The following is a 14,453-nucleotide window of genomic DNA, read 5'->3' on the forward strand; positions in this document are numbered from 1 at the left end:
TAATTAAAACAAAAGCATAATAAAACCATGACATTATTTAATTGTATGACATTAGATAACGGTCTGAGCTACGTACCTTCTCTTGGTACTGCCTGCGGGAGGAGTCCAGTGATTGGATGAGAGCGGTGGCGTGACCCACGAACATGGCGTAGCAGGTGGCGCCTACGATCATGCTGAGCATGGTGATCCACAGGTCGGACATGCTGACGGGCGCCCGGGCACCATACCCAATACACAGCATGTGGCTCATAGCCTTGAAGAGAGCGTACGAGTACTGCTTACCCCACGAGTCATTCTGCAGGGGAGAGAAGGGAGGAAGGGGGAGACGGGGGGGAGACGGGGGGAGAGGGAGACAGAAGGTGGGCGGGGGAGTTACCGCAGGCTTGTGGAAGATTTCCAGCGCAGAGAGAGAGAGGAGGCTCTTTCTTTTTTGATGCATCACTGAACCTCCAGAGAACATCCTGCCAACATGCTGGGCACGTCACACTCACAGAGTACCTAAACCACCCCCCCTCCCTCTCCTTCCATTCTCCCTCTCTTCCTCTCCCCTCATTGGCCACGGCTTGTAAAACAATGTCTGGAAGTGGTGCTGATCAACATCTATTACTTTGGAAGGGTTGATTTATGGTTTGTCTTCGGCCAATAGGGATCCTTCACTTCATAGTGGTGGATGGGCCCGTGGATGATGAAAGCAGAGAGTCGAGGGGAAATGACTGACCTGGATTCTGCTTCCTGCCTCCTCTCCCTGTATCCCAAATGGCACCCTATTCCCTACATAGTGCACTACTTTTGACCAGGGCCCATATAAGGAATAGGGTGCCTTTGGGACGCAGCCCTTCTCATGAACCGATTATTACAAGCGCTTTAATGGGAGTGCAGAGCAGAGAGGTGCTGTCAGGGCCAAGGCACCACGATCTAGCCCAGATACATGATCCCCTGCTGGAGCAAGGCCCAGGCTAGCATACACATCTGGCACATTGGTCTGAATAGATAGGAGAAGCTAATAGACTTTTGGGTTCCATGTAGAACCCTTTCCAGAGAGGATTTCACATGGAACCAAAAAGGGTTCTACTTGGAACCAAAAATAGTTATAATATGCCATTTTAGCAGACGCTTTTATCCAAAGCGACATACAGTCATGCGTGCATACATTTTTGTGTATGGGTGGTCCCAGGGATCGAACCCACTACCTTGGCGTTACAAGCACCGTGCTCTACCAGATGAGCTACAGAGGACCACAGCTCTACCAGTTGAGCTACAGAGGACCACAGCTCTACCAGCTGAGCTACAGAGGACCACAGCTCTACCAGCTGAGCTACAGAGGACCACAGCTCTACCAGTTGAGCTACAGAGGACCACAGCTCTACCAGCTGAGCTACAGAGGACCACAGCTCTACCAGCTGAGCTACAGAGGACCACAGCTCTACCAGCTGAGCTACAGAGGACCACAGCTCTACCAGTTGAGCTACAGAGGACCACAGCTCTACCAGATGAGCTACAGTTCTCCTATGGGGACGGCCCAAGAACCCTTTTGGAACCCTTTTCTCTAAGAGTGTAGATAGGATAAGCTGATAGAAAGGATTTTGCTACACCCGCAATAACATCTGCTGAATATGTTTATGTGACCAATTAAATTTGATTTAATTTGATAGGATAAGATGATATGTAGGATAAGCTGATATATAGGATAAGCTGATATATAGGATAAGCTGATAGATAGGATAAGATGATATATAGGATAAGCTGATATATAGGATAAGCTGATATATAGGATAAGCAGATATATCGGATAAGCTGATAGATAGGATAAGATGATATATAGGATAAGCTGATATATAGGATAAGGTTATACTGTATCTGTTAAGTATCTTTTTAATAATAGATTTTCTATCATTCTGAAGGGAATATAATTTCCTTTTGAGAAGTCCATATGTAATACTAGTCTAAGGATTTATATATAGCCTTCTGAGTATTTTCTTGTATGAGAAATCCATCTCATTCTAACCATGGCTTACCTTTTGGACCCCTTTGCCATTTTGGCAGCAACCACAAACTGAAACACAAAACACTGAACCCAGTCTTAGCTTCCCTACACTACTTTCTCAGAGCATAAATCCCACCCTCTTGCAAGCCACTAGCCTTGAAGGCTTCAATGTCCATTTGATAGAATAAATAAAACATAAAAATAAGAAGTAGAGTCATATGAAAAGGCTATATGAAAAGGCTAGCCTAGCAAGCCACCACACATTGGCTCCTATCTATGGCTGCGTCCCAAATGACACCCTATTCTTTGTAGCACACTACTTTTGATCAGAGCCCTATGGTCCCTGGCCAAAAGTAGTGCACTCCAAAGGAAATAGGGTGCCATTTGGGATGCACATTGTGTCTCCTGGTAAGCTCCATTTGGGAGACGAATGTGACAGTTCCCTGGTATAGTCCCTTGTAGTTGTCCTCCTGACTTGCTGACTCCTCCAATTCTCTCTCTCTCTCTCTCTCTCTCTCTCTGTAAACTAAAACTGCTGAGCAAGCATTCCAACAGAACTCTTCATAAAAAGAACTACTCATACATCTCTAGAACATTGCTATTAATCATAAGTCCACCCCCTCTGTGTCATAGACTCCTGCTGCCTGATGGTGATAGATCTCAATGTTCTCTACTAGTTATAACACCCATGCTGTCCCATCCCTGCTGTCCCATCCCTACTGTCCCATCCCTACTGTCCCATCCCTACTGTCCCATCCCTGCTGTCCCATCCCTACTGTCCCATCCTTACTGTCCCATCCCTACTGTCCCATCCCTGCTGTCCCATCCCTACTGTCCCATCCCTACTGTCCCATCCCTGCTGTCCCATCCCTACTGTCCCATCCCTGCTGTCCCATCCCTACTGTCCCATTCCTACTGTCCCATCCCTACTGTCCCATCCCTACTGTCCCATCCCTACTGTCCCATCCCTACTGTCCCATTTCTACTGTCCCATCCCTACTGTCCCATTCCTACTGTCCCATCCCTACTGTCCCATCCCTACTGTCCCATTCCTACTGTCCCATTCCTTCTGCTGCCCTATATACATAAACATGGAATCACTGGTCACTTTAATAATGGAACACTGGTCACTTTAGTAATGTTTACATACTGTTTTACTCATTTAATATGTAAATACTGTATTCTAGTCAAGTCCATCCTATTTAACTATTGCTGTACATATACTATTCTATCTTAAGCACTCTTCAGATATACTGTACTATCCAGCGCCTTCGGAAAGTATTCAGACCACTTCCACATTTTGTTACGTTACAGCAATCTACACACAATAGCCCATAATGACAAAGCAAAAACAGGTTTTTAGAACTTTTTGCAAAGTTATTAAAAATAAAAAACCTAAATACCTTATTTACATAAGTATTCAGACCCTTTGCTATAAGACTCGAAATTGAGCTCAGGTGCATCCTGTTTCCATTGTTCATCCTTGAGATGTTTCTACAACTTGACTGGAGTCCACCTGTGGTAAATTCAATTGATTGGACATGATTTGGAAAGGCACACACCTGTCTATATAAGGTCCAACAGTTGACAGTGCATGTCAGAGCACAAACCAAGCCATGAGGTCGAAGGAATTGTCTGTAGAGCTCCAAGACAGGATTGTGTCGAGGCACAGACCTGGGGAAGGGTACCCAAACATTTCTGCAGCATTGAAGGTCCCCAAGAACACAGTGGCCTCCATCAATCTTAAATGGAAGAAGTTTGGAACCACCAAGACTCTTCCTAGAGCTGGCCACCCGGTCAAACTGAGCAATCGGGGAGAAGGGCCTTTGTAAGGGAGGTGACCAAGAACCCGATGGTCACTCTGACAGAGCTCTAGAGTTCCTCTGTGGAGATGGGAGAACCTTCCAGAAGGACAACCATCTCTGCAGCACTCCACCAATCAGGCCTTTATGGTAGAGTGGCCAGACAGAAGCCACTCCTCAGTAAAAGGTACATGACAGCCCGCTTGCAGTTTGCCAAAAGGCACCTAAAGACTCTCAGAGCATGACAAACAAGATTATTTGGTCTGATGAATCCAAGATTGAATTCTTTGGCCTGAATGCCAAGCGTCACGTCTGGAGGAAACCTGGCACCATCCCTATGGTGAAACATGGTGGGGATGTTTTTCAGCGGCAGGGACTGGGAGACTAGTCAGAATCGAGGGAAAGATGAACGGAGCAAAGTACAGAGAGATCCTTGACGAAAACCTGCTCCAGATCTCTCAGGACCTCAGATTGGGGCGAAGGTTCACCTTCCAACAGGACAACGACCCTAAGCACACAGCCAAGACAACGCAGGAGTGGCTTCGGGACAAGTCTCTGAATGTCCTTAAGTGGCCAAGCCAGAGCCCGGACTTAAACCTGATCGAACATCTCTGCAGAGACCTGAAAATAGCTGTGCAGCAACGCTCCCCATCTCAAGGCTGTAATCGCTGCCAAAGGTGCTTCAACAAAGTACTGAGTAAAGGGTCTGAATACTTATGTAAATGTGATATTTCAGTTTTTTATTTTATTTTTTATTAGCAAACATTTCTAAAAAACTGTTTCTGCTTTGTCATTATGGGGTATTGTGTGTAGATTGATGAGGGGAGAAAACTACTTAATTAACTTAGAATAAGGCTGTAACGTAACAAAATGTGGAAAAAGTCAAAGGGTCTGAATACTTTCCGAAGGCACTGTATATTCTATCCACATACTGTCCATAACGTCTATACATCCCATCACGTTAATAAATATATATATATATATATATATATATATATATATATATATATATATATATATATATATATATATATATATACACTACCAGTCAAAAGTTTTGACACACCTACTCATTCAAGGGGTTTTCTTTATTTTTACTATTATTTACATTGTATAATAATAGTGAAGACATCAAAACTATGAAATAACACATATGGAATCATGTAGTAACCAGAAAAGTGTTAAACAAATCAAAATATATTTTATATTTGAGATTCTTCAAATAGCCACCCTTTGCCTTGATGACAGCTTTGCACACTCTCGGCATTCTCTCAACCAGATTCATGAGGTAGTCACCTGGAATGCATTTCAATTAACAGGTGTGCCTTGTTAAAAGTTAATTTGTGGAATTTATTTCCTTCTTAATGCATTTGAGCCCATCAGTTGTGTTGTGACAAGGTAGGGGTGGTATACAGAAGATATCCCTATTTGGTAAAAGACCAAGTCCATATTATGGCACAAACAGTCCATCATTACTTTAAGACATGAAGGTCAGTCAATACGGAAAATGTCAAGAACTTTGAACGTTTCTTCAAGTGCAGCCGCAAAAAACATCAAGTTCTATGATGAAACTGGCTCTCATGAGGACCGCCACAGGAATGGAAGAACCAGAGTTACCTCTGCTGCAGAGAATAAGTTAACTGGAGTTACCAGCCTCAGAAATTGCAGCCCAAATAAATGCTTAACAGAATTCAAGTCACAGACACATCTCAACATCAACTGTTCAGAGGGGACTGTGTGAATCAGGCCTTCATGGTCGAATTGCTGCAAAGAAACCACTACTAAAGGACACCAATAATAAGAAGAGACCTGCTTGGGCCAAGAAACACGAGCAATGGACATTAGACCGGTGGAAATTTGTCCTTTGTTCTGGAGTCCAAATTTGAGATTTTCTGTGTCTTTGTGAGATGCGGTGTGGGTGAACGGATGATCTCCGCATGTGTAGTTCCCACCGTAAAGCTTGGAGGAGGAGATGTTATGGTGTGTTGGTGCTTTGCTGGTGACACTGTCTGTGATTTATTTAGCTACCACAGCACTCTGCAGCGATACGCCATCCCATCTGGTTTGGGCTTAGTGGGACTATCATTAATTTTTCAACAGGACAATGACCCAACACACCTCCAGCCTGTGTAAGGGCTATTTTTCCAAGAAGGAGAGTGATGGAGCGCTGCATCAGATGACCTGGCCTCCACAATCCCCCGACCTCAACCCAATTGAGATGGTTTGGGATAAGTCGGACGGCAGAGTGAAGGAAAAGCAGTCAACAAGTGCTCAGCATATGTGGGAACTCCTTCAAGACTGATGGAAAAGCATTCCAGGTGAAGCTGGTTGAGAGAATGCTAAGAGTGTGCAAAGCTGTCATCAAGGAAAAGGGGTGGCTATTTGAAGAATCTCAAATATAAAATATATTTTGATTTGTTTAACACTTTTTTGGTTACTACATGATTCCATATGTTTTATTTCATAGTTTTGATGTATTCACTTATATTGAACAATGTAGAAAATAGTAAAAAATAAAGAAAAACCCTTGAATGAGTAGGTGTGTCCAGACTTTTGACGGGTACTGTATATATACAGTGTGGGGAAAAAGTATTTGATCCCCTGCTGATTTTGTACGTTTTCCCACTGACAAAGACATGATAGGTCTATCATTTTAATGGTAGGTTTATTTGAACAGTGAGAGACAGAATAACAACAACAAAAATCCAGAAAAATGCATGTTAAAAATGTTATAAATTGAATTTGCATTTTAATGAGGGAAATAAGTATTTGACCCCTCTGCAAAACATGACTTAGCACTTGGTGGCAAAACCCTTGTTGGCAATCACAGACGTCAGACGTTTCTTGTAGTTGGCCACCAGGTTTGCACACATCTCAGGAAGGATTTTGTTCCACTCCTCTTTGCAGATCTTCTCCAAGTCATTAAGGTTTCAAGGCTGACGTTTGGCAACTCGAACCTTCAGCTCCCTCCACAGATTTTCTATGGGATTAAGGTCTGGAGACTGGCTAGGCCAATCCAGGACCTTAATGCGCTTCTTCTTGAGCCACTCCTTTGTTGCCTTGGCCATGTGTTTTGGGTCATTGTCATGCTGGAATACCCATCCATGACCCTTTTTCAATGCCCTGGCTGAGGGAAGGAGGTTCTCACCCAAGATTTGACGGTACATGGCCCCGTCCATCGTCCCTTTGATGCGGTGAAGTTGTCCTGTCCCCTTAGCAGAAAAACACCCCCAGAGCATAATGTTTCCACCTCCATGTTTGACGGTGGGGATGGTGTCCTTGGGGTCATAGGCAGCATTCCTCCTCCTCCAAACACGGCGAGTTGAGTTGATGCCAAAGAGCTCGATTTTGGTCTCATCTGACCTCAACACTTTCACCCAGTTCTCCTCTGAATCATTCAGATGTTCATTAGCAAACTTCAGACGGCCATGTATATGTGCTTTCTTGAGCAGGGGGACCTTGCGGGCGCTGCAGGATTTCAGTCCTTCACGGCGTAGTGTGTTACCAATTGTTTTCTTGGTGACTATGGTCCCAGCTGCCTTGAGATCATTGACAAGATCCTCCCGTGTAGTTCTGGGCTGATTCCTCACCGTTCTCATGATCATTGCAACTCCACGAGGTGAGATCTTGCATGGAGCCCCAGGCCGAGGGAGATTGACAGTTATTTTGTGTTTCTTCCATTTGCGAATAATCGCACTAACTGTTGTCACCTTCTCACCAAGCTGCTTGGCGATGGTCTTGTAGCCCATTCCAGCCTTGTGTAGGTCTACAATCTTGTCCCTGACATCCTTGGAGAGCTCTTTGGTCTTGGCCATGGTGGAGAGTTTGGAATCTGATTGATTGATTGCTTCTGTGGACAAGTGTCTTTTATACAGGTAACAAACTGAGATTAGGAGCACTCCCTTTAAGAGTGTGCTCCTAATCTCAGGTCGTTACCTGTATAAAAGACACCTGGGAGCCAGAAATCTTTCTGATTGAGAGGGGGTCAAATACTTATTTCCCTCATTAAAATGCACATCAATTTATAACATTTTTGACATGCATTTTTCTGAATTTTTTTGTTGTTATTCTGTCTCTCACTGTTCAAATAAACCTACCGTTAAAATTATAGACTGATCATGTCTTTGTCAGTGGGCAAACGTACAAAATCAGCAGGGGATCAAATACTTTTTTCCCCTCACTGTACATATATATATAAATATGTTGAATTATGTAATAATATATGAATTTAACCTTTATTTATATAGGTTAGTCTCATTGAAATAAAATGTATTTTGCAAGAGAGACCCGTGGGTTTAAATGTTGTCGTTTTGACAGTTATGGCAGCCAACCAGGATGTATATGCATACGTACGTATATGCACTCAACTGCATCGGGAACAAGTCAACGCCACCACGGAGAAGAGTAGCCATCATCTTCCGCTGGGGGTTAATAAGGAGCACAGCATGCATACTGAACTGTACTGTACGGAGACGCAACTGGTAAATGAGAACCAAGCCAAGCAGCTCCTTCACGTGTGTACATGTGATTGTGCTCGTGGGCAATGGGGTGCTGATAATTACTGTATATTCCTGTGTATGCCTACACGTGTGTTCACGTGTGTTCACGTGTGTTCACGTGTATTCACGTGTATTCAGGTGTATTCTGGTATGTTCACGTGTATTCATGTGTATTCATGTGTGTTCATGTGTATTCACGTGTGTTCATGTGTATTCATATGTGTTCATGTGTATTCACGTGTGTTCACATGTTGATGTGTATTCATGTGTGTTCATGTGTGTTCGTGTGTGTTCATGTGTATTCATATGTATTCATATGTATTCATGTGCGAGGGAAAACAAAACAAAAACACTTAGTCATGGACGTGTAGTAAATGAACTAGACTGTAATCTACTGGTTGGGTAGTTTTAGTCCTAAAGTGAACATCATCACTTTAATTGAGACATAAAGTACAGGGCCTTTATTTTCCCTCAGCTCCATTTAGCTATACTCAAATCCTAAAGCCAGGGGAATGTGTGTTCATGTGCGAGTGATCTGATGTCTGCTGGTCGGCATTCCCCTGGCTTTAGTATCTGATGTCAAAAGCCAGGGGAATGCCGACCAGCAGACATCAGATCTTAAAGCCAGGGGAATGCCGACCAGCAGACATCAGATCTTAAAGCCAGGGGAATGCCGACCAGCAGACATCAGATCCTAAAGCCAGGTGAATGCCGACCAGCAGACATCAGATCCTAAAGCTAGGGGAATGACGACCAGAAGACATCAGATCCTAAAACGAGGGGAATGCCGACCAGCAGACATCAGATCCTAAAGCTAGGGGAATGGCGACTAGCAGACATAAGATACTAAAGCCAGGGGAATGCCGACCAGCAGACATCAGATCCTAAAGCTAGGGGAATGCCGACCAGAAGACATCAGATCCTAAAACGAGGGGAATGCCGACCAGCAGACATAAGATACTAAAGCCAGGGGAATGGCGACTAGCAGACATAAGATACTAAAGCCAGGGGAATGCCGACCAGCAGACATAAGATACTAAAGCCAGGGGAATGCCGACCAGCAGACAACAGATCTTAAAGCCAGGGGAATGCCGACCAGCAGACATCAGATCTTAAAGCCAGGGGAATGCCGACCGGAACACATCAGACACTAAAGCCAGGGGAATGCCGACCAGCAGACATCAGAGACATCAGATGATACAGACTAATGTGTCCGTGCAGGGCTTTATGTACAGTTGTGGTCAAAAGTTTTGAGAATGACACAAATATTAATTTTCACAAAGTCTGCTGCCTCAGTTTTTATGATGGCAATTTGCATATACTCCAGAATGTTATGAAGAGTGATCAGATGAATTGCAATTAATTGCAAAGTCCCTCTTTGCCATGAAAATGAACTTAATCTCAAAAAAACATTTCCACTGCATTTCAGCCCTGCACAAAAGGACCAGATAACATCATGTCAGTGATTCTCTCGTTAACAGAGGTGAGAGTGTTGATGAGGACAAGGCTGGAGATCACTCTGACATGCTGATTGAGTTAGAATAACAGACTGGAAGCTTTAAAAGGAGGGTGGTGCTTAAAATCATTGTTCTTCCTCTGTTAACCATGGTTACCTGCAAGGAAACACGTGCCGTCATCATTGCTTTGCACAAAAAGGGCTTCACAGGCAAGGATATTGCTGCTAGTAAGATTGCACCTAAATCAACCATTTATCGGATCATCAAGAACTTCAAGGAGAGAGGTTCAATTGTTGTGAAGAAGGCTTCAGGGCATCCAGCAAGCGCCAGGACCATCTCCTAAAGTTGATTCAGCTGTGGGATCGGGCACCACCAGTGCAGAGCTTGCTCAGGAATGGCAGCAGGCAGGTGTGAGTGCATCTGCATGCACAGTGAGGCGAAGACTTTTGGAGGATGGCCTGGTGTCAAGAAGGGCAGCGAGGAAGCCACTTCTCTCCAGGAAAAACATCAGGGACAGACTGATATTCTGCAAAAGGTACAGGGATTGGACTGCTGAGGACTGGGGTAAAGTCAGACCTTAATCCCATTGAGAACCTGTGGTAAATCCTCAAGAGGCAGGTGGACAAACAAAACCCCACAAATTCTGACAGACTCCAAGCATTGATTATGCAAGAATGGGCTGCCATCAGTCAGGATGTGGCCCAGAAGTTAATTGACAGCATGTCAGGGTGGATTGCAGAGGTCTTGAAAAAGAAGGGTCAACACTGCAAATATTGACTCTTTGCATAAACTTAATGTAATTGTCAATAAAAGCCTTTGCAACTTATGGAATGCTTGTAATTATACTTCAGTATACCATAGTAACATCTGACAAAAACATCTAAAAACACTGAAGCAGCAAACTTTGTGAAGACCAATACTTGCGTCATTCTCAAAACTTTTGACCACGACTGTACAGTAATTCAAAGGTGGAGTCGACCTAAATGCTATGTGATGCTTTCTCATCAGTGGTCCTCTCAGAGATGCTTTCTCAATCACAATGATTTTAGCAAATGACACCCTATTTCCTTTGAAATGCACTACCTTCGACCAATAGGATAGCAATTCTCAACTCCAGTCCTCAAGTACCCCCAACAGTACACATTCTTGTTGTAGCCTCGGACAAAAACACCTGATTCAACTTGTCAAGGGCTTGATGATTGGTTGACAAGTAGAATCAGGTGTGCTTGTCTTGGGGCCACAACAGAAATACGTACTGTTGGGGGTACTGGAGGACCGGGGTTGGGAAACACTGCCTTTGGTGTCAAAAGTAATGCATTACAGGGAATAGGGTGCCAATAGAGGCCCATTCATCCAGATAATGTTGTCTTGCCCTGCCTGGCTCTACATAGCAGCGGAGGGATTGATGCTACGGAAAGGCCATTAGACCACTAGGCTGTAAAAAATATATATATGTCTGCCATGAATTTGGCCTTGGAGCAAGAAAAGAGCTAGGGCAGATGAATGCAACAGCGCTACGAAAAAATAATGAATGTAACACTGTATTATCGTAGAATTGTTTCAAGTTGAACCAGTTGATATTATGTTATGAATAAACCAACTAAAGTATCACATGCAGTAAAATGTAGTGACATAATAATGTATCATATCACATTGGCAGATCGCCATCACATGTAATTAACTGACCTTGATGCTATTTGTTTTTATCCTAACACATACCCTACTTTAAGGTCTGACTCTTGGCATATTACATCAAACAGGATCCTACCAGAAATCCAAAATTATTCATTCATTCCAGCGTTTAATTGCTCCAATATGCATTCTAGCTTTTGAAACGGTGATCTCTCTGTCTCTGTCTCTGTCTCTGTCTCTGTCTCTGTCTCTGTCTCTGTCTCTCTCTCTCGCTATCTCTCTCTCTCTCTCTCTCTCTCTCTCTCTCTCTCTCTCTCTCTCTCTCTCTCTCTCTCTCTCTCTCTCTCTCTCTCTCTCTCTCTCTCTCTCTCTCTCTCTCTCTCTCTCTCTCTCTCTCTCTCTCTCTCTCTCTCTCTCTCTCTCTCTCTGCAATCTGTTGTGTTCCACAGTAATGCTACTGCAGCGAACAAAATACACAACCTGCTTTGAACAGCACAGCACAGCACGGCACCAACCACAGATAGAGACCTCAGAGGTCCCTTATTTATCCAACTAAACATCAACCTTCTGAGGTCCCGTATTTATCCAACTGCACTGCTTACATGATTCTTATGAGGGTAGGAAGTACTCTAAAGATGTCATAGTAATTACCAATGCTAGGTTACATTTTATATTATTACTAAGAACAAAATGTGACCACGCTCTAGTCTAATGAGATGAGATGGATGCATAAATTCTTTGATAGCTTTCTGTCAAATGAAGGACTCTTAAATGGAACCCTATTCCCTAAATAGTGCACTACTTTTAATCAGGTCCCTGGTCAAATGTAGTGCACTATATCATGAATACGGTGTCATTTTGGATGAAGTCTCTCTGACAACAGGATAGTTAATCCTCACATAATAGTTCCTTTCACTACCTTAGAGGAGTTGGAAAGGTTAAAATAAGGTAAACAAAACACCTGCCGATTCACAGAGAAGAAAACGACTTAAAAATTAAGTTATGTTGCAAAGCTTTGGCAAAGGACGTGGATTTGTTTGGTAATGCAGCCACATTTTCACAGGCAGAAAAAGCAAGCATAGTCGGGGTACAGTTGGTGGTCAGGAACAAACACGTGAGAACAGAACTAAGTCTGAACTCTGTTTGATTAATGTTTACACTCAACTTTGGCAGTTGAACGTGACTTGAGATGGAGTCGGAGGAGATGGATGCACTACAGATGAGATCGCCAAGGACGAATAGAGGGAGAGAGAGAGAGAGAGAGAGGGAGAGGGGAGAGAGAGGGGAGAGAGAGGCCAGTCAGTATGTTTGAGTTGAGTGGATGTATGGAAGGATGGAGGGAGGGATGGAGAGAGGGAGGGATGGAGAGAGGGAGGGATATTCATGGGTTACCCAGCCTTCTCAGGAGGCATTAATCCTCCCAACATATCCTCAGTACACTCTGCTATAAAAAGTAAAATGAGCCTGCTCCCTCCCTCCCTCCCCACCTCTCTCCCTCACTCGCTCCCTCCCTCCCTCCATCTCACCTCCACCCACACATCCCTCCTTCAACTCCCTCCATCAATCCTCTGACGTCTGGACTAGACTATTCAACACCACCGGAACTTACATCCATTCGCAAGGTTTCTACACATTACAGAAAATATTGAATTTGATCCACTGAAGAGAAATAAATTAATAAAATCATATTTCACACGGACAGAGAGATATATGAATTGTAATGCATGAGAGGAGTGGTGACTTGAGGAGGACAGGAGACTGATCAACGCTATCAAGGATGCCTGACTAATGGGTCTCCTCCTCCAGGAGATGGGGGGTGGAAGGGGGACTCTGAGACTGAACAGCTGGTACCCTGGCTTGGGTGTCACACTCGGAGCTGTGGTCAGGGCCTGTATTCAACAAGCGTCTTATAGTAGGAGTGCTGATCAAGGATCAGCCCCCCCCCCCCAGTTCATGTACTGTTATTCATTATGATCTAAAAGGTAAAAATGTATCCTATATCAGCACTTCACTCTAAGGCCCTTGATACATACGGCCCCAGGTTCCCCACTGTCCGTATAATCCTATTCACTATGATCTAACAGGCAAAACGGATCCTAGGTCAGCAATAATACTCATACAGATTATTTGTCTGGTCTTGGGTCTGTGGATCTCTGGACAACGTGTTTTAATGTCAGAATGTTACCCCCTCTGCTCCAGCCAGCAGTCGGGTGACGGCTCCATTATCTTGTCCAGTGATTGGGTAAATGCAGCTTCACAAGAAGCTACTCTAAAGCCCATTAGTCATGTAGATAATCAGCCTATACCATGTACGCCACCACTCAGCAGTATCTACAACACACCGCATCGTCCACCAAGCAGCATACCGCACCTCAGACCTGGGTTCAAACACTATTTGAAATAATCATAGATCGTTTATTTGGGCTTGATTGAGCTTTGCCCGGCATAATGGACCAATTAAAAGAGTTCCAAAACTACAAAACTCCACCTAGCTGACACTCCAGGCAGGCTAGAGCAAACGCTCAAAGAATTTGAAAGATTTCAATAATAATTTGAACCCATTCAGGCATTCAACCAGCAATATCTACAACACAGCACACCATTCAGGCATTCACCCAGCAGTATCTACAACACAGCGCACCATTCATTCAGTCAGGAAGGGAAGAAAGAAAAGGATCTACACCCCCCCAAAAAAATTGTACCGCAATCCATATCTGCCGAGATTAAAATAATTCCTTCTACAGGAACTGGGGGGTGCTTGATGATGCTGTGATCACACTTCACTGGCTGTCACTGTGACAGGGCCAGCATGGAAAGAAGTATTTATACCTAGACTATTCTAGAAGTCCTCTGTCAGACTTGTGAGAAGAAGAGGAAGTTTGAGTCGGACTACTGGAGTAAGCGGCTACATCTATAGCTATATTTATACCTGTCTGTTCTCGGTCATCAGATCTCCTGAAAAGGAGGAAGTTGTCTGATTACTGGAGTAAGCATTAAGTACAACAGTGCAAGCGAGCGCAAAGGATTGTCCTCGTACAGGGCACCATTTTGTAAGGCTGCCAAAAATGTGCTCCCAGAA

At 43.9% G+C, this 14,453-nt stretch overlaps 1 protein-coding gene across 1 annotated transcript in view; it reads right to left on the reverse strand.

Moving 5' to 3' along the window:
* LOC121573403 (potassium/sodium hyperpolarization-activated cyclic nucleotide-gated channel 1) overlaps window positions 1–14,453 on the reverse strand; it is a 131,609-nt gene that overhangs the window by 45,602 nt on the left and 71,554 nt on the right. Inside the window, exon 4 of the mRNA XM_041885355.2 lies at window positions 77–295. Coding sequence (XP_041741289.1) covers window positions 77–295 — 219 coding nt within the window. The remainder of the gene's footprint in view (window positions 1–76; window positions 296–14,453) is intronic.

This window comes from Coregonus clupeaformis, chromosome 9, assembly GCF_020615455.1.
Source record: "Coregonus clupeaformis isolate EN_2021a chromosome 9, ASM2061545v1, whole genome shotgun sequence".
Taxonomy (NCBI): Eukaryota; Metazoa; Chordata; class Actinopteri; order Salmoniformes; family Salmonidae; genus Coregonus; species Coregonus clupeaformis.